Source organism: Mesoplodon bidens (genome assembly GCF_964165515.1).
Source record: "Mesoplodon bidens genome assembly, chromosome: 1".
NCBI classification, from domain to species: Eukaryota; Metazoa; Chordata; class Mammalia; order Artiodactyla; family Ziphiidae; genus Mesoplodon; species Mesoplodon bidens.
Window position 1 is genome coordinate 12,236,428 of NC_138176.1, and position 21,014 is coordinate 12,257,441.

General features: G+C 39.5%; 1 protein-coding gene across 1 annotated transcript in view; it reads right to left on the reverse strand.

The window, feature by feature from the left end:
- INPP5F (inositol polyphosphate-5-phosphatase F) overlaps positions 1-21,014 on the reverse strand; it is a 106,154-nt gene that overhangs the window by 39,539 nt on the left and 45,601 nt on the right. Inside the window, exon 3 of the mRNA XM_081240270.1 lies at positions 20,515-20,651. Coding sequence (XP_081096396.1) covers positions 20,515-20,651 — 137 coding nt within the window. The remainder of the gene's footprint in view (positions 1-20,514; positions 20,652-21,014) is intronic.

Genomic DNA, 21,014 nt, shown 5'->3' on the forward strand with positions numbered 1-21,014 from the left:
TTCATGTTGATTGTTATTGTGTTAATTCAGATCCTTATCTTTTGCCAAGACCAGTGTTTCTCAAGGGAGGTGCTACTGGCTTAACAGACAAGAGAATTCTTTTCGGCACAATTATCCCACTTAGAACAGATAACCTAACAGCCTCCTTTCATGAACTAGGGGGTCCCACTCCACCAGCACCAGGCTTAAAGTACTGAACATGGCTCCAGACCCCCATCTCCAATATAGCCCTTTTAGTTCCCTTTAATGTGTAGGGGACCAAATCTCCACCCACCACTGCCTGCTTATGGATGCAGAAACTAGAAGGCCTCTGTCTGATCCACTATTCCATTTATGGTCCATGAAGATAAGATGCGGTTTCCCTCTAGGCCTGGCAATGTCTTGTTTTTCTTTTCTTTTCTCTCTCTCTCTTTTTTTAAAAATCTATCCTCTTCCTGGGCTTGGAACAGAGTTGATATAGGCCCAATATCCCTTAACTCCAAAATCCAAAACACTCTGAAACCTGAAAGTTTTTTAAAAGTTTGCTACAAGCTCATCTAATGACAAAATAATCCCTGAACTGATATGAGGCAATTTATAGTCATCATTTACTTTCCTTAGAATGAATATTCATATGATTCTTTAAGAAGTATGAATGTGTAAAATTGTAGGGTCATGTCCCAGACTCAGTGCACATGTATCAAGTACATGGAATAACCTTTTAGAAAGTCCCCAAAACCTGAATTCTAAAACAAATACAGCCTCAAAGATTTCAGATAAGGATTGTGACCTGCATTACAAAGCACAAAGTCACCACACTATCTTATCCAGAAGTCTGTCTCTGTCTCTTAAAACTGACTTTTCTAAATAGAAATTTAAAATACTTTAAACATAAACATTTTCAATGAATATTTAAAAATCTTCCATATATAAAGTTAACTTTAGAAAAGAAAGTATAGACCACTATCTTTTAAAATAGGTTAAATTTAGGCCTACCAAGAAACAGGAATACAGAAAACTACTTCTTGGGATCCCTTTCAGTCTTAAGATGCTTTGTTTACACAGAGCTCTAGGGATTACGACACAAAGCGTAGACAGTGGGATCACCTTCCCTTTTCCAGAGGCCCAGCCAGTCCTGTGTAACATGTGCTTAGGCACTTCTCACAACATCGATACACACCATCTCAAAAAGAAAAGCACCACTGCAAGCGCCACAGTGCTCCCCTAGTTTTTCTACTACTCTAGCAACTTACATTTCACAACCAAGATTAAGGGCTGATGTTGTTGCTGCTGTATAGGAAAAGGAAAATAAATGATTTTACTTTAAAGGTTGGTAGCTATCTATGTCCATCTGGAGCTAAAATTTTAAACAGATGTCTAATGGGAAACCAACTATGGAAAATGATACAGTTATCTATTAAGGCAATGAGATACAGCAAATAAGATATGCAGATATGAACATAAGCCTATAAAACTTTAAAGGATGTTTTTTCAAAAGAAAGAACATCTATGTTCTCATTTATTTGAAACCCACAGATTCTTCACAACCCTGTAAAGATCTTTTTTTTTTTCTTTTTTTTTCGGCCATGCTGCACGGCATATGCGATCTTAGTTCCCCAACCAGGGATCAAACCCGCACCCACTGCAGTGGAAGTGCAGAGCCTTAACCACTGGACTGCCAGGGAAGTCCCTAGATCTTTTTTTTTTTTCTCTTTAATGGCACATTGCTTTGAAAAACAGTCTGGCAGGTCCTCAAGAGGTTAGACACAGTTACTATATGACCCAGCAATTCCACTCCTAGGTATGGAATTTCTCTTTCTCCCAAGAGAAACGAAAACAAATGTCCACCCAAAAACTTATACACAATGTTCACAGCAGTATTACTCATAACAGCCCCAAAGTGAAAACAACCCAAATGTCCATCATCTGATGAATGGATAAATAAAATGTGGTATACAATGGAATAAAAAGGAATTAAGTGTTGACACATGCTACAATAAGCATGAACCTTGAAACATGGTGCTAAATAAAAGAAGCCAGTCACAAAAGGCCACATATTTTATGATTCCATTTATCAGAAATATTCAGAATAGGCAAATTTACAGAGAAAGAAAGTAGATTAATGGTTGCCTAGGATTTGCCTGGGGTTTGGGGGGAAATGAGTGACTACTAATGAGTGCAGGGTTATTTTTAGAGTGATGAAAATGTTCTAACATTAATTGTGGTGACAGTTACAAAACTGTGAATATACTAAAAACCACTGAAATTACGTGCTTTAAATGAGTAAACTGTACACTACGAAACTTATTTTAAAAACTGGCAAACAAGCCATATAACTAAAGCAAAAAGTCAACTGGGGGGCAGGGGGGACCTTCAAGATGGTGGAGGAGTAAGATGTGGAGATCACCTTCCTCCCCACAAATACATCAGAAATACAACTACATGTGGAACAACTCCTATAGAGCACCTACTGAACGCTGGCAGAAGACCTCAGACTTCCCAAAAGAGCCGTGTGGCTGACAGGGTCCTGGTGCTCTGGCCGGGTGTCAGGCCTGTGACTCTGAGATGGGAGAGCTGAGTTCAAGACATTGGTCCACCAGAGACCGCCCGGCTCCATGTAATATCAAACGGTGAAAGCTCTCCCAGAGATCTCCATCTCAATGCTAAGACCCAGCTCCACTCAACGACCAGCAAGCTACAGTACTGGACACCCTATGCCAAACAACTAGCAAGATAGGAACACAACCCCACCCATTAGCAGAGAGGCTGCCTAAAATCATAATAAGGTCACAGACACCCCAAAACACACCACCGGACACGGTCTTGCCCAGCAGAAAGACAAGATCCAGCCTCCTCCACCAGAACACAGGCAATAGGACACTCCACCAGGAAGCCTACAGAGCCCACTGAACCAACCTTAGCCACTGAGGGCAGACACCAAAACAGCGGGAACTATGAGCCTGTGAAAAGGAGACCCCAAACACAGTAAGTTAAGCAAAATGAGAAGACAGAGAAACACACAGCAGATGAAGGAGCAAGGTTAAAGCCCACCAGACCAAACAAAGAGGAAACAGGCACTCTAACTGAAAAAGAGTTCAGAGTAATGATAGTAAAGATGATCCAAAATCTTGGAAACAGAATGGAGAAAATACAAGTAACATTTAACAAGGACCTAGAAGAACTAAAGAGTAAACAAACAATGATGAAAAACACAATAAATGAAATTAAAAATTCACTAGAAGGAAACAATAACAGAATAACTGAGGGAGAAGAATGGATAAGTGACCTGGAAGATAAAATAGTGGAAATAAATACTGCAGAGCAGAATAAAGAAAAAAGAATGAAAAGAATTGAGGACAGTCATAGAGACCTCTGGGACAACACTAAATGAACCAAAATTCGCATTATAGGAGTCCCAGAAGAAGAGGAGAAAAAGAAAGGGACTGAGAAAATATTTGAAGAGATTATAGTTGAAAACTTCCCTGATATGGGAAAGGAAAGAGTCAATGAGGTCCAGCAAGCACAGAGAGTCCCATACAGGATGAATTCAAGGAGAAAAACACCAAGACACATATTAATCAAATATCAAAAATTAAACACAAAGAAAAAATATTAAAAGCAGCACGGGAAAAACAATAAATAACATACAAGGGAATCCCCATCAGGTTAACAGCTGATCTTTCAGCAGAAACCCTGCAAGCCAGAAGGGAGTAGCAGGACATAATTAAAGTGATGAAAGGGAAAAACCTACAACCAAGATTACTCTACGCAGCAAGGATCTCATCCAGATTTGATGGAGAAATTAAAACCTTTACAGATGAGGAAAAGCTAAGAGAATTCAGCAGCACCAAACCAGCTTTACAACAAATGCTAAAGGAACCTCCCTAGGCAGGAAACACAAGGAAAAGACCTACAATAACAAACCCAAAACAATTTTAAAAATGTTAATAGGAACATACATATCGATAATTACCTTAAATGTAAATGGATTAAATGCTCCAACCAAAAGACACAGACTGGCTGAATGGATACAAAAACAAGACCCATCTATATGCTGTCTACAAGAGACCCACTTCAGACCTAGGGACACATACAGACTGAAAATGAGGGGATGGAAAAAGATATTCCATACAAATGGAAATCAAAAGAAAGCTGGAGTAGCAATCCTCATATCACACAAAGTAGACTTTAAAACAAAGACTAGTTCCAGGGAAGATGGCGGAAGAGTAAGACACAGAGATCACCTTCCTCCCCACAGATACACCAGAAATACAGCTACACGTGGAACTCCTACAGAACACCTACTGAACGCTGGCAGAAGACCTCAGACCTCCCAAAAGGCAAGAAACACCCCCACGTACCTGGGTAGGGCAAAGCGGAGAGATTCCCGCACAGAGGATCGGTGCCGACTGGCACTCATCAGCCCGAGAGGCTTGACTGCTCGCCCGCCGGGGCAGGCGGCGCTGGAAGCTGAGGCTCGGGCTTCGGTCAGAGCGCAGGGAGAGGACTGGGGCTGGCGGTGAGAACTCAGCCTGAAGGGGGCTAATGTGCCACAGCTATCCGGGAGGGAGTCCGGGAAAACTCTGGAGCTGCCAAAGAGGCAAGAGACTGTTTCTTCCCTCTTGGTTTCCTGGTGCGCGAGGAGAGGGGATTAAGAGCGCTGCTTAAAGGAGCTCCAGAAACGAGCGCGAGTCGCGGCTGAAAGCGCGGAGCCCAGTGACGGGCGTGGGACGCTGGGGCTGCTGCTGCTGCCGCCGCCAAGAAGCCTGTGTGCGAGCGCAGGTCACTGTCCACACCGCCCTTCCGGGAGCCTGTGCAGCCCGCCAGAGCCGGGGTCCCGGGATCCAGGGACGGCTTCCCTGGGAGAACGCACGGCGCGCCTCGGGCTGGTGCAACGTCACGCTGGCCTCTGCCGCTGCAGGCTCGCCCCGCAATCTGTGCCCCTCCCTCCCGCCCGGCCTGAGTGAGCCAGAGCCCCCGAAGAGGCTGCTCCTTTAACCCTGTCCTGTCTGAGCGAAGAACAGACGCCCTCCGGCGACCTACACGCAGAGGCGGGGCCAAATCCAAAGCTGAGACCGGGAGCTGTGAGAACAAAGAAGAGAAAGGGAAATCTCTTCCAGCAGCCTCAGAAGCAGCGGATTAAAGCTCCACAATCAACTTGATGTACCCTGCATCTGTGGAATACATGAATGGACAACAAATCATCCCAAATTGAGGAGCCAGGAGTCAGTGCTGTGCCTCTGAGGTGGGAGAGCCAACTTCAGGACACTGGTCCACAAGAGACCTCCCAGCTCCACATATCAAACGGCAAAAATCTTCCAGAGATCTCCATCTCAACACCAGCACCCAGCTTCACTCAACGACCAGCAAGCTACAGTGCTGGACACCCTATGCCAAACAACTAGCAAGACAGGAACACAACGCCACCCATTAGCAGAGAGGCTGCCTAAAATCATAAAAAGTCCGCAGACACCCCAAAACACACCACCAGACGTGAACCTGCACACCAGAAAGACAAGATCCAGCCTCATCCACCAGAACACAGGCACTAGTCCCCTCCACCAGGAAGCCTACACAACCCACTAAACCAACCTTAGCCACTGGGGACAGACACCAAAAACAACGGGAACTACGAGCCTGCAGCCTGCAAAAAGGAGACCCCAAACACAGTAACATAAGCAAAATGAGAAGACAGAAAAACACATAGCAGGAGAAGGAGCAAGATAAAAACCCACCAGACCTAACAAATGAAGAGGTAATAGGCAGTCTACCTGAAAAAGAATTCAGAATAATGATAGTAAAGATGATCCAAGATTCTATTTCTAAGATCCAAAATCTTGGAAATAGAATAGACAAAATGCAAGAAACAGTTAACAAGGACCTAGAAGAACTAAAGATGAATCAAGCATCGATTAAAAACACAATAAATGAAATGAAAAATACTCTAGATGGGATCAATAGCAGAATAACTGAGGCAGAAGAATGGATAAGTGAGGTGGAAGATAAAATAGTGGAAATAACTGCTGCAGAGCAAAATAAAGAAAAAAGAATGAAAAGAACAGAGGACAGTCTCAGAGACCTCTGGGACAACATTAAATGCACCAACATTCGAATTATAGGGGTTCCAGAGAAGAAGAGAAAAAGAAAGGGACTGAGAAAATATTTGAAGAGATTATAGTTGAAAACTTCCCTAATATGGGAAAGGAAATAGTTAATCAAGTCCAGGAGGCACAGAGAGTCCCATACAGAATAAATCCAAGGAGAAATAGGCCAAGACACATATTAATCAAACTGTCAAAAATTAAACACAAAGAGATCATATTAAAAGCAGCAAGGGAAAAACAAAAAATAACACACAAGGGAATCCCCATCAGGATAACAGCTGATCTCTCAGCAGAAACTCTACAAGCCAGAAGGGAGTGGCAGGACATAATTAAAGTGATGAAGGAGAAAAACCTGCAACCAAAATTACCCAGCAAGGATCTCATTCAGATTTGATGGAGAAATTAAAACGTTTACAGACAAGCAAAAGCTGAGAGAGTTCAGCACCACCAAACCAGCTTTACAACAAATGCTAAAAGAACTTCTCTAGGCAAGAAACACAACAGAAGGAAAAGACCTACAATAACGAACCCAAAACAATTAAGAAAATGGGAATAGGAACATACATACCGATATTTACCTTAAATGTAAATGGACTAAATGCTCCCACCGAAAGACACAGATTGGCTGAATGGATACAAAAACAAGACCCATATATATGCTGTCTACAAGAGACCCACTTCAGACCTAGAGACACATACAAACTGAAAGTAAGGGCATGGAAAAAGATATTCCATGCAAATGGAAACCAAAAGAAAGCTGGAGTAGCAATTCTCATATCAGACAAAATAGACTTTAAAATAAAGACTACTAGAAGAGACAAAGAAGGACACTACCTAATGATCAAGGGATCGATCCAAGAAGAAGATATAACAATTGTAAATATTTATGCACCCAACATAAGAGCACCTCAATACATAAGGCAAATACTAACAGCCATAAAAAGAGAAATTGACAGTAACACAATCATAGTAGGGGATTTTAACACCCCACTTTCACCAATGGACAGATCATCCAAAATGAAAATAAATAAGGAAACACAAGCTTTAAATGATACATTAAACAAGATGGACTTAATTGATATTTATAGGACATTCCATCCAAAAACAACAGAATACACATTTTTCTCAGGTGCTCATGGAATATTCTCCAGGATAGATCATATCTTGGGTCACAAATCAAGCCTTGGTAAATTTAAGAAAATTGAAATGGTATCAAGTATCTTTTCCGACCACAATGCTATGAGACTAGACATCAATTACAGGAAAAGATCTGTAAAAAATACAAACACATGGAGGCTAAACAATACACTACTCAATAACGAAGTGGTCACTGAAGAAATCAAAGAGGAAATTAAAAAATACCTAGAAACAAATGACAATGGAGACACGATGACCCAAAACCTATGGGACGCAGCAAAAGCAGTTCTAAGAGGGAAGTTTATAGCAATACAATCCTACCTTAAGAAACAGGAAACATCTCAAATAAACAACCTAACCTTGCACCTAAAGCAATTAGAGAAAGAAGAACAAAAACATCCCAAAGTTAGCAGAAGGAAAGAAATCATAAAAATCAGATCGGAAATAAATGAAAAAGAAATGAAAGAAATGATAGCAAAGATCAAAAAAATTAAAAGCTGGTTCTTTGAGAAGATAAACAAAATTGATAAACCATTAGCCAGACTCATCAAGAAAAAAAGGGAGAAGACTCAAATCAATAGAATTAGAAATGAAAAAGGAGAAGTAACAACTGACACTGCAGAAATACAAAAGATCATGAGAGATTACTACAAACAACTCTATGCCAATAAAATGGACAACCTGGAAGAAATGGACAAATTCTTAGAAATGCACAACCTGCCAAGACTGACTCAGGAAGAAATAGAAAATATGAACAGACCAATCACAAGCACTGAAATTGAAACTGTGATAAAAAAATCTTCCAACAAACAAAAGCCCAGGACCAGATGGCTTCACAGGAGAATTCTATCAAGCATTTAGAGAAGAGCTAACACCAACCCTTCTCAAACTCTTCCAAAATATAGCAGAGGGAGGAACACTCCCAAACTCATTCTACGAGGCCACCATCACCTTGATACCAAAACCAGGCAAGGATGTCACAAAGAAAGAAAACTACAGGCCAATATCACTGATGGACATAGATGCAAAAATCCTCAACAAAATACTAGCAAACAGAATCCAACAGCACATTAAAAGGATCATACACCATGATCAAGTGGGGTTTATCCCAGGAATGCAAGGATTCTTCAATATACGCAAATCAATCAATGTGATACACCATATTAGCAAATTGAAGGAGAAAAACCATATGATCATCTCAATAGATGCAGAGAAAGCTTTTGACAAAATTCAACACCCATTTATGATAAAAACCCTGCAGAAAGTAGGCATAGAGGGAACTTTCCTCAACATAATAAAAGCCATATATGACAAACCCACAGCCAGCATCGTCCTCAATGGTGAAAAACTGAAACCATTTCCACTAAGATCAGGAACAAGACAAGGTTGCCCACTCTCACCACTCTTATTCAACATAGTTTTGGAAGTTTTAGCCACAGCAATCAGAGAAGAAAAGGAAATAAAAGGAATCCAAATCGGAAAAGAAGAAGTAAAGCTGTCACTGTTTGCAGAGGACATGATACTATACATAGAGAATCCTAAATATGCTACCAGAAAACTACTAGAGCTAATCAATGAATTTGGTAAAGTAGCAGGATACAAAATTAATGCACAGAAATCTCTGGCATTCCTATATACTAATGATGAAAAATCTGAAAGTGAAATCAAGGAAACACTCCCATTTACCACTGCAACAAAAAGAATAAAATATCTAGGAATAAACCTACCTAAGGAGACAAAAGACCTGTATGCAGAAAATTATAAGACACTGATGAAAGAAATTAAAGATGATACAAATAGATGGAGAGATGTACCATGTTCTTGGATTGGAAGAATCAACATTGTGAAAATGACTCTACTACCCAAAGCAATCTACAGATTCAATGCAATCCCTATCAAACTACCACTGGCATTTTTCACAGAACTAGAACAAAAAATTTCACAATTTGTATGGAAACACAAAAGACCCCGAATAGCCAAAGCAATCTTGAGAACGGAAAATGGAGCTGGAGGAATCAGGCTCCCTGACTTCAGACTATACTACAAAGCTACAGTAATCAAGACAGTATGGTACTGGCACAAAAACAGAAAGATAGATCAATGGAACAGGATAGAAAGCCCAGAGATAAACCCACGCACATATGGTCACGTTATCTTTGATAAAGGAGGCAGGAATGTACAGTGGAGAAAGGACAGTCTCTTCAATAAGTGGTGCTGAGAAAACTGGACAGGGACATGTAAAAGTATGAGATTAGATCACTCCCTAACACCATACACAAAAATAAGCTCAAAATGGATTAAAGACCTAAATGTAAGGCCAGACACTATCAAACTCTTAGAGGAAAACATAGGCAGAACACTCTATGACATAAATCACATCAAGATCCTTTCTGACCCACCTCCTAGAGAAATGGAAATAAAGACAAAAATAAACACATGGGACCTAATGAAACTTAAAAGCTTTTGCACAGCAAAGGAAACCATAAACAAGACCAAAAGACAACCCTCAGAATGGGAGAAAGTATTTGCAAATGAAGCAACTGACAAAGGATTAATCTCCAAAATTTATAAGCAGCTCATGCAGCTCAATAACAAAAAAACAAACAACCCAATCCAAAAATGGGCAGAAGACCTAAACAGACATTTCTCCACAGAAGATATACAGACTGCCAACAAACACATGAAAGGATGCTCAACATCTTTACTCATTAGAGAAATGCAAATCAAAACCACAGTGAGATATCATCTCACACCAGTCAGAATGGCCATCATCAAAAAATCTAGAAACAATAAATGCTGGAGAGGGTGTGGAAAAAAGGGAACACTCTTGCACTGCTGGTGAGAATGTGAATTGGTACAGCCGCTATGGAGAACGGTATGGAGGTTCCTTAAAAAACTACAAATAGAACTACCATATGACCCAGCAATCCCACTACTGGGCATATACCCTGTGAAAACCATAATTCAAAAAGAGTCATGCACCAAAATGTTCATAGCAGCTCTATTTACAATAGCCCGGAGATGGAAACAACCTAGGTGTCCATCATCGGATAAATGGATAAAGAAGATGTGGCACATATATACAATGGAATATTACTCAGCCATAAAAAGAAACGAAATTGAGCTATTTGTAATGAGGTGGATGGACCTAGAGTCTGTCATACAGAGTGAAGTAAGTCAGAAAGAGAAAGACAAATACTGTATGCTGACACATATATATGGAATTTAAGAAAAAAAATGTCATGAAGAACATAGGGGTAAGACAGGGATAAAGACACAGACCTACTAGAGAAAGGACTTGAGGATATGGGGAGGGGGAAGGGTAAGCTGTGACAAAGCGAAAGAGCAGCATGGACATATATACACTACCAAACGTAAGGTAGATAGCTAGTGGGAAGCAGCCGCATAGCACAGGGAGATCAGCTCGGTGCTTTGTGACCGCCTGGAGGGGTGGGATAAGGAGGGTGGGAGGGAGACGCAAAAGGGAGGGGATATGGGAACATATGTATATGTTTAACTGATTAAATTTGTTATAAAGCAGAAAAAAAATCAAGATTAGACCAATAAGAAGTTCAGATCATAAAAATTTTAAACAAAGAAAAAAAAAGACTATTACAAGAGACAAAGAAGGACACTACATAATGACCAAGAGATCAATACAAAAAGAAGATATAACAATTGTAAATATTTATGCACCTAACATAAGAGCACCTCAATACATAAGACAAATGCTAACAGCCATAAGAGGGGAAATCGACAGTAACACAAAAATAGTAGGGGACTTTAACACCCCCACTTTCACCAATGGACAGATCATCCAAAATGAAAATAAATAAGGAAACACAAGCCTTAAATGACACATTAAACAAGATGCACTTAATTGATATTTATAGGACATTCCATCCAAAAACAACAGAATACACTTTCTTCTCAAGTGCTCATGGAACATTCTCCAGGATAGATCATATCTTGGGACACAAATCAAGCCTTGGTAAATTTAAGAAAATTGAAATCGTATCAAGTATCTTTTCTGATCACAACGCTATCACACTAGATATCAATTACAGGAAAAAAATCTGTAAAAAATACAAACACATGTAGGCTAAACAATATGCTACTAAATAACCAAGAGATCACTGAAGAAATCAAAGAGGAAATCAAAAAATACCTAGAAACAAATGACAATGAAAACACGACAATCCAAATCCTATGGGATGCAGCAACAGCAGTTCTAAGAGGGAAGTTTACAGCAATACAATCCTACCTAAAGAAACAAGAACATCTCAAATAAACAACCTAACTTACACCTGAAACAATCAGAGAAAGAAGAACAAAAAACCTCAAAGTTAGCAGAAGGAAAGAAATCATAAAGATCAGATCAGAAATAAATGAAAAAGAAATGAAGGAAACAACAGCAAAGATCAATAAAACAAAAAGCTGGTTCTTTGAGAAGATAAACAAAATTGATAAACCATTAGCCAGACTCATTAAGAAAAAAAGGGAGAAGACTCAAATCACTAGAATTAGAAATGAAAAGGAGAAGTAACAACTGACACTGCAGAAATATAAAGGATCATGAGAGATTACTACAAGGAACTACATGCCAATAAAATGGACAACCTGGAAGAAATGGACAAATTCTTAGAGAAGCACAACCTTCTGAGACTGAACCAGGAAGAAATAGAAAATATAAACAGACCAATCACAAGCACTGAAATTGAGACTGTGATTAAAAATCTTCCAACAAACAAAAGTTCAGGACCAGATGGCTTCACAGGCGAATTCTATCAAACATTTAGAGAAGAGCTAACACCAACCCTTCTCAAACTCTTCCAAAATATAGCAGAGGGAGGAACACTCCCAAACTCATTCTACGAGGCCACCATCACCCTGATACCAAAACCAGACAAAGATGTCACAAAGAAAGAAAACTACAGGCCAATATCACTGATGAACACAGATGCAAAAATCCTCAACAAAATACTAGCAACAGAATCCAAGAGCACATTAAAAGGATCATACACCATGATCAAGTGGGGTTTATCCCAGGAATGCAAGGATTCTTCAGTATATACAACTCAGTCAATGTGATACACCATATTAACAAATTGAAGGAGAAAAACCATATGATCATCTCCATAGATGCAGAAAAAGCTTTTGACAAAATTCAGTACACATTTATGATAAAAAAACCCTCCAGAAAGTAGGCATAGAGGGAACCTACCTCAACGTAATAAAGGCCATATATGACAAACTCACAGCCAACATTGTTCTCAGTGGTGAAAAACTGAAACCATTTCCACTAAGATCAGGAACAAGACAAGGTTGTCCACTCTCACCACTCTTATTCAACATAGTTTTGGAAGTTTTAGCCACAGCAATCAGAGAAGAAAAAGAAATAAAAGGAATCCAAATTGGAAAAGAAGAAGTAATGCTGTCATTGTTTGCAGATGACATGATACTATACATAGAGAATCCTAAAGATGCCACCAGAAAACTACTAGAAGTAATCAATGAATTTGGTAAAGTAGCAGGACACAAAATTAATGCACAGAAATTTGCATTCCTATACACTAATGATGAAAAATCTTAAGAGAAATTAAGGAAACACTCCCATTTACCACTGCAACAAAAAGAATAAAATACCTAGGAATAAACCTACCTAGGGAGACAAAAGACCTGTATGCAGAAAACTATAAGACACTGATGAAAGAAATTAAAGATGACACAAACAGATGGAGAGATATACCACATTCTTGGATTGGAAGAATCAATATTGTGAAAATGACTATATTACCCAAAGCAATCTACAGATTCAATGCAATCCCTATCAAATTACCAATGGCATTTTTTTACAGAAGTAGAACAAAAAAATCTTAAAATTTGTATGGAGACACAAAAGACCCCGAATAGCCAAAGCAGTCTTGAGGGAAAAAAACAGAGCTGGAGGAATCAGATTACCTGACTTCATGCTATACTACAAAGCTACAGTAATCAAGACAATATGGTACTTGCACAAAAACAGAAATATAGATCAATGGAACAGTTTAGAAAGCCCAGAGACAAGCCCACGCACCTATGGTCAACTAATCTATGACAAAGGAGGCAAGGATATACAATGGAGAAAAGATAGTCTCTTCAATAAGTGGTGCTGGGAAAACTGGACAGCTACATGTAAAAGAATGAAATTAGAACACTCCCTAAAACCATACATAAAAATAAACTCAAAATGGATTAGAGACCTAAATGTAAGACCGGACACTATAAAACTCTTAGAAGAAAACATAGGAAGAACACTCTGTGACATAAATCACAGCAAGATCTTTTTTGATCCACCTCCTAGAGTAATGGAAATAAAAACAAAAATAAACAAATGGGACCTAATGAAACTTAAAAGCTTTTGCAAAGCAAAGGAAACTACAAACAAAACGAAAAGACAACCCTCAGAATGGGAGAAAATATTTGCAAACGAATCAACGGACAAAGGATTAATCTCCAAAATATATAAAGTCATGCAGCTCAATATTAAAAAAAACAAACAACCCAATCCAAAAATGGGCAGAAGACCTAAATAGACATTTCTCCAAAGAAGACATACAGATGGCCAAGAACCACATGAAAAGCTACTCAACATCACTAATTATTAGGGAAATGCAAATCAAAACTACAATGAGGTATCACCTCACACCAGTTAGAATGGGCATCATCAGAAAATCTACGAACAATAAATGCTGGAGAGGGTGTGGAGAAAAGGCAACCCTCTTGCACTGTTGGTGGGAATGTTAATTGATACAGCCACTATGTAGAACAGTATGGAGGTTCCTTAAAAAACTAAAAGTAGAACTACCATACGACCCAGCAATCCCACTACTGGGCATATATCCTGAAAAAACCATAATTCAAAAAGACACATGCACCCCAATGTTCAGTGCAGAACTATTTACAATAGCCAGGTCACGGAAGCAACCTAAATGCCCATCGACAGATGAATCGATAAAGAAGATGTGGTACATATATACAATGGAATATTACTCAGCCATAAAACGGAACGAAATTGGGTCATTTGTAGAGACATGGATGAATCTAGAGACTGTCATACAGAGTGAAGTAAGTCAGAAAGAGAAAAACAAATATCGTATATTAATGCATATATGTGGAACCTAGAAAAGTACAGATGAACCGTTTTGCAGGGCAGAAATTGAGACACAGATGTAGAGAACAAACATATGGACACCAAGGGGGGAAAGCAGCAGGGCGGTGGGGCTGGTGGTGTGATGAATTGGGAGACTGGGATTGACATGTACACACCAATGTGTATAAAATTGATGACTAATAAGGACCTGATGTATAAAAAAATAAATAAAAATTTTTAAAAAAGAGTCATGTACCACAACGTTAATTGCAGCTCTATTTACAATAGCCAGGACATGGAAGCAACCTAAGTGTCCATTGACAGGTGAATGGATAAAGAAGATGTGGCACATATATACAATAGAATATTACTCAGCCATAAAAAGAAACGAAACTTAGTTATTTGTAGTAAGGTGAATGGACCTAGAGTCTGTCATACAAAGTGAAGTAAGTAAGAAAGAGAAAAACAAATACTGTATGCTAACACATATATATGGAATCTAAAAACAAAAAAGTGGTTCTGAAGAACCTAGGGGCAGGACAGAAATAAAGACGCAGACAGTAGAGAATGGACTTGAGGACACGGGGAGGGGCAAGGGTAAGTTGGGACAAAGTGAGAGAGTGGCATGGACATATATACACTACCAAACGTAAAATAGATAGCTAGTGGGAAGCAGCCACTTCGCACAGGGAGATCAGCTCAGTGGTTTGTGACCACCTAGAGGGGTGGGATAGGGAGGGTGGGAGGGAGGGAGACGCAAGAGGGAAGAGATATGGGGATATATGTATATGTATAGCTGATTCACTTTGTTATCAAGCAGAAACTAACACACCATTGTAAAGCAATTATACTCCAATAAAGATGTTAAAAAAAAAACCATGCTTCTAAACGCACCTTTTAACTGGAGTTATATGGAAATTGAATTAAAGGTACCAAAGATTTAAATTAATGTGTCAGAAAATAAGCAAACAGTTTGTGATTTTCAACATAGCTGTTCTTTCCCTTCCTCCTATTGTTCACTGTAAAGCTCCATTACCATAAAATAGGATTAAAGGAAAGGGAAAAAAGGCTTAAATGCAAATTTCTAAAATTCTATTCTCTTGAGAGAAAGGCATGACAAACTATCAGTTAAATGGGATCTGGAAATACTTTATCTATAATCATGTTTACCCTTAATTAGCAAGGGTCATTACATATTTCCAACTCTTAATGTGGACGGTACTTTTAGTACCCTGGCAAATGCCATAGCTCAGACTGTTCAACTGTGCTGTAAAAATACTCAGCTATGTGGGGGAATAGCTCATTTTCACCTGTATTTGACGATAATCTCATTCACTTAAGAGTATCAAGAGAGAAAAGGAAAGGTCTTCAGAATAAAGACACTTTAAAAGCTTTCATCATATTCACATTTTTGTGTCTTAAAATTCCATTAAATGTTATTTCCTAAAGATTCCTGCCCCTCCACCCCTGCCATTTACACAACAGTCAGCTACTAATCTCAAATGTTATGGATTGGTGGCCACAAAGGGCATAAGAAAACCTTTCTGAAAAGTCCAGCTCCTGTTCTCCGATGAGGACAGCTCATTTCCCCAGGGATGGCAGTACCAGATGCGCAAACTGATGACTAGCAGGTGACCAAGGTGCTGGATAAGCTGTTTCTTGCTCTAAATCTAACTGCCAGGACCCCCAGGCTTAATGCTCAAACCAGCATGCTTCCCAAGGGGTGCTCGCCCTCAAGGCAAAGGCTGGGGACAAGAAGCCACACTGAACTTTCAATTTGTCAGCAGTCATCCAAAGGACACAAGTTTATTAGCTTAGCAAACCGACACAATTTTTTTAGTCTGGCTGTTCTTCACTAAAATAAAATGCAAACAAAACCTGCCAATACCTGCTTTGAATAGGCCCACCTGCCACCTAAGGTACTTGTCTCAGATCAGCAATAGTAATAGTATTCCACCTCTAGTACCAATTAAAGGAAATAAGAAGTACTCTAATCTCTCTCTTTTTTTTTTTTTTTTTTTTTTTGCGGTACGCAGGCCTCTCACTGTTGTGGCCTCTCCCATTGCGGAGCACAGGCTCCGGACGCGCAGGCTCAGCGGCCATGGCTCACGGGCCCAGCCGCTCCACGGCATGTGGGATCTTCCCGGACCAGGGCACGAACCCGTGTCCCCTGCAACGGCAGGCGGACTCTCAACCACTGTGCCACCAGGGAAGCCCTCTAATCTCTTTTTGATACCTGTAACAAATAGAATATCAATGTCCTCCTAAGTTCATTTTAATGCTGGTTTCTTAAAATTAGATTGTCAAACTTCCAGCATAAAAATAACTATATTGTCACAGGCATACCCATTTTACTGTGCTTCGCAGATACTGCTTTTTCGTTTTGGTTTTTTTTTTAACAAATTAAAGGTTTGTGGCAACCTTGCATCAAACAAGTCTACTGGCGGGATTTCCCAACAGCATTTGCTCACTTCATGTCTCTGTGTCACACTTTGGTAATTTTCATAATTTCAAACTTTCTCATCATTATTATATTTGTTATGGTGATCTGTGATCAGTGATCTTTGATGTTATTGCAAAAAGACTGACTCACTGAAAACTCAGATGGTGGTTAGCATTTTTTAGCAATGGTATTTTAAAATTAAGGTATGTACATTATTTTTTTAGGCATAATGTCCTTGCACACTTAACAGACCATAGTATAAACATAACTTTTATATGCTTGGGAAACAAAAAGATTCATGTGAATCATGTTATTATGATATTTGCTTTATTGCAGTGGTCTGGAATTAAACCCACAATGTCTCTGAGGTATCTCGGTACTTATTTTTTTAAACAATTTAACCCTGTCCCCAAACTTTCTTCCTAAGAACTCACCTTAGGAAAACACGTATTTGAGTTGTGGGGCAGTGGGAACTATGTTACCTGTTACCTGCTGTTCAGGTAACAGGGAGGCAAGCTCAGCAGAGTGATACAGGACCAGACGGCCTGAGTCCAGGTCTGGACACTACCACGTGTCAGCTGTGATTACTTCCTCGGCAAGCCTTCTTTCTTCACCTGTACAACATGGACTGTAACAGTGCCTACTTTATAGGACAGTCCAAAGGATTCAATATGATAATCCATTTAACCCTCAGGGCCTGTCTGGCACATCACACAGTGACCAAAATAGGCTAGGACTATGACAGAGTGATGACATCCCTAGATGCCACATCCCCACACCAACAGCAGGCATGATACAAATGCTTTCATGGGTTACTTCAGCCAGCGGTAGCGAGGCACAGTGTGGAGACAAACACTGGCCCTGGGCAATCTCATTATCTTGGCCCTAAGTCACTCTATTTGAAGGCTTGATTTCCTCTTGGAAATTGAAAAAGTCTTACAAGATCAGTGGTTTTTCTTTCTTTAAAAAAAAAAAAAAAAAGAGTCCCTCCCATCAGGAAACATGCACAAGCCTCTTAGATAGCCTCATCCACCAAAGGGCAGATAGCAGAAGCAAGATGAACTACAGTCCTGCAGCCTGTGGAACAAAACCCACATTCACAGAAAGACAGACAAGATGAAAAGGCAGAGGGCTATGTACCAGATGAAGGAACAAGATGAAACCCCAGAAAAACAACTAAATGAAGTGGAGATAGGCAACCTTCCAGAAAAAGAATTCAGAATTATGATAGTGAAGATGATCCAGGACCTTGGAAAAAGAATGGAGGCAAAGATCGAAAAGATGCAAGAAATGTTTAACAAAGACCTAGAAGAATTAAAGAACAAACAAACGGAGATGAACAATACAATAACTGAAATGAAAACTACACTAGAAGGAGTCAATAGCAGAATAACTGAGGTAGAAGAACGGATAAATGACCTGGAAGACAGAATGGTGGAATTCACTGCTGTGGAACAGAGTAAAGAAAAAAGAATGAAAAGAAATGAAGACAGCCTAAGAGACCTCTGGGACAACATTAAACGCAACAACATTTGCATTATAGGGGTCCCAGGAGAAGAAGAGAGAGAGAAAGGACCTGAGAAAATATTTGAAGAGATTATAGTTGAAAACTTCCCTAACATGGGAAAGGAAATAGCCACCCAAGTCCAGGAAGCGCAGAGAGTCCCATACAGGATAAACTCAAGGAGAAACAGGCCGAGACACATAGTAATCAAACTGGCAAAAATTAAAGCCAAAGAAAAATTATTGAAAGCAGCAAGGGAAAAACAACACATAACATACAAGGGAACTCCCATAAGGTTAACAGCTGATTTCTCAGCAGAAACTCTACAAGCCAGAAGGGAGTGGCATGATATACTTAAAGTGATGAAAGGGAAGAACCTGCAACCAAGATTACTCTACCCAGCAAGGATCTCATTCAGATTCAATGGAGAAATCAAAAGCTTTACAGACAAGCAAAAGCTAAGAGAATTCAGCACCACCAAACCAGCTCTACAACAAGTGCTAAAGGAACTTCTCTAAATGGGAAGCACAAGAGAAGAAAAGGATCTACAAAAATAAACCCAAAACAATTAAGAAAATGGTCATAGGAACATACATATCGATAATTCCTTAAACGTGAATGGATTAAATGCTCCAACCAAAAGACATAGACTGGCTGAATGGATACAAAAACCAAGACCCATCTATATGCTGTCTATAAGAGACCCACTTCAGACCTAGGAACACATACAGACAGTGAGGGGATGGAAAAAGATATTCCATGCAAGTGGAAATCAAAAGAAAGCTGGAGTAGCAATACTCATACCAGATAAAATAGACTTTAAAATAAAGAATGTTACAAGAGACAAGGAAGGACACTACATACTGATCAAGGGATCAATCCAAGAAGAAGATATAACAATTATAAATATATATGCACCCAACATAGGAGCACCTCAATACATAAGGCAGCTATAACAGAGGAAACAGCTATAAAAGAGGAAATCGACAGTAACACAATAATAATGGGGTACTTTAACAACTCATTTACACCACTGGACAGATCATCCAAACAGAAAATTAATATGGAAACACAAGCTTTAAATGACACAATAGAGCAGGTAGATTTAATTGATATTTATAGAACCTTCCATCCAAAAACAGCAGATTACACTTTCTTCTCAACTGCACACGGAACATCCTCCAGGATAGATCACATCTTGGGTCACAAATCAAGCCATGGTAAATTTAAGAAAATTGAAATCATATCAAGCATCTTTTCTAACCACAATGCTATGAGATTAGAAATGAATTACAGGGGGAAAAAAAACATAAAAGACACCGACACATGGATAAATAACCAAGAGATCACTGAAGAAATCAAAGAGGAAATCAAAAAATACCTAGAGACAAATGACAATGAAAACACAACGATCCAAAACCTATGGGATGCAGCAAAAGCAGTTCTAAGAGGGAAGTTTAGAGCTATACAAGCCTACCTCAAGAAACAAGAAGAATCTCAAATAAACAATGTAACCTTACACCTAAAGGAACTAGAGAAAGAAGAACAAACAAAACCAAAAGTCAGCAGAAGGAAAGAAATCATAAAGATCAGAGCAGAAATAAATGAAATAGAAATAAAACAATAGCAAAGACCAATAAAACTAAAAGCTGGTTCTTTGAGAAGATAAACAAAAATGGATAAACCATTAGCCAGACTCATCAAGAAAAAGAGGGAGAGGACTCAAATCAATAAAATTAGAAATGAAAAAGGAAAAAAAAAAACTTTTAAAAAAACTACAAGAGAATTATAGCCTGAGAGAAATTTCAAGAAATATAGATAGAAGATATAATAAAAGTTAAATCTCACCTTCTTGACTTCCCCTACCCCAAACCAATTTTTGAACTGTGCTATGCAGAGTCTTAGGGATTCCTAGAAACAGAAGGTGGCTTTCCAGCAGAAGCCAAGTAGGCAGGGCCCCAAGAAACCCCTCTTCTCCCATCACTACCTCAACAAAAGCAGCCCTGGCTTCTATGCATTTTATATACTGGATTTCACAGATTTTAAAACAAAGGTTCCACTACCAAAGTGAGACTTGAAAATCACAGGATTAAATTACTCTAAAGATATTATCCAGCTCTAAAACTCTATGATTCTGGCCTATTAAACCAAATCCCCATAGTTGCCGTTACATCTGTATCAAGTTTCCATAAACTTTCCTGAGACTTTACCTTACCTCTAGCTCAAGATCCTGAGGTTCCATTTCAGAAAGCGATAGCACAGCAGTTTTGGTAACTTTACAGACCTCGTGGTCTCCTGGAAGTTTGCCCACCAAAGCCTTCTGCCGAATTAAAATAAGCCACCATGGTAGATCTGAAAGAGAAAAGTCATATTTAATGTCTGGCTTCTATAAAGTGGTACTGTCCCAGCAAGCTGAAGGTGAATAATCAAACACAGTGTGCAAAAGATACAACCCTTTAAAGCAGCGGTCCCCAGCCTTTTAGGCATCAGGGACCGGTTTCGTGGAAGACAATTTTTCCACGGCCAAGGCAGGGTGGGGTGTCGTTCAGGTGGTAATGTGAGCGGTGGGGGGGACATTTCAGGTAGCAACGCGAGCAATGGTTCAAGCAGTAATGCAAGCGATGGGGAGCGGCAGATGAAGCTTTACCTGCTCCCCCCTCCTCCCCTCCCCGCTCACCCTGTTGCGTGGCCCGGTTCCTAACAGGCCGTGGACTG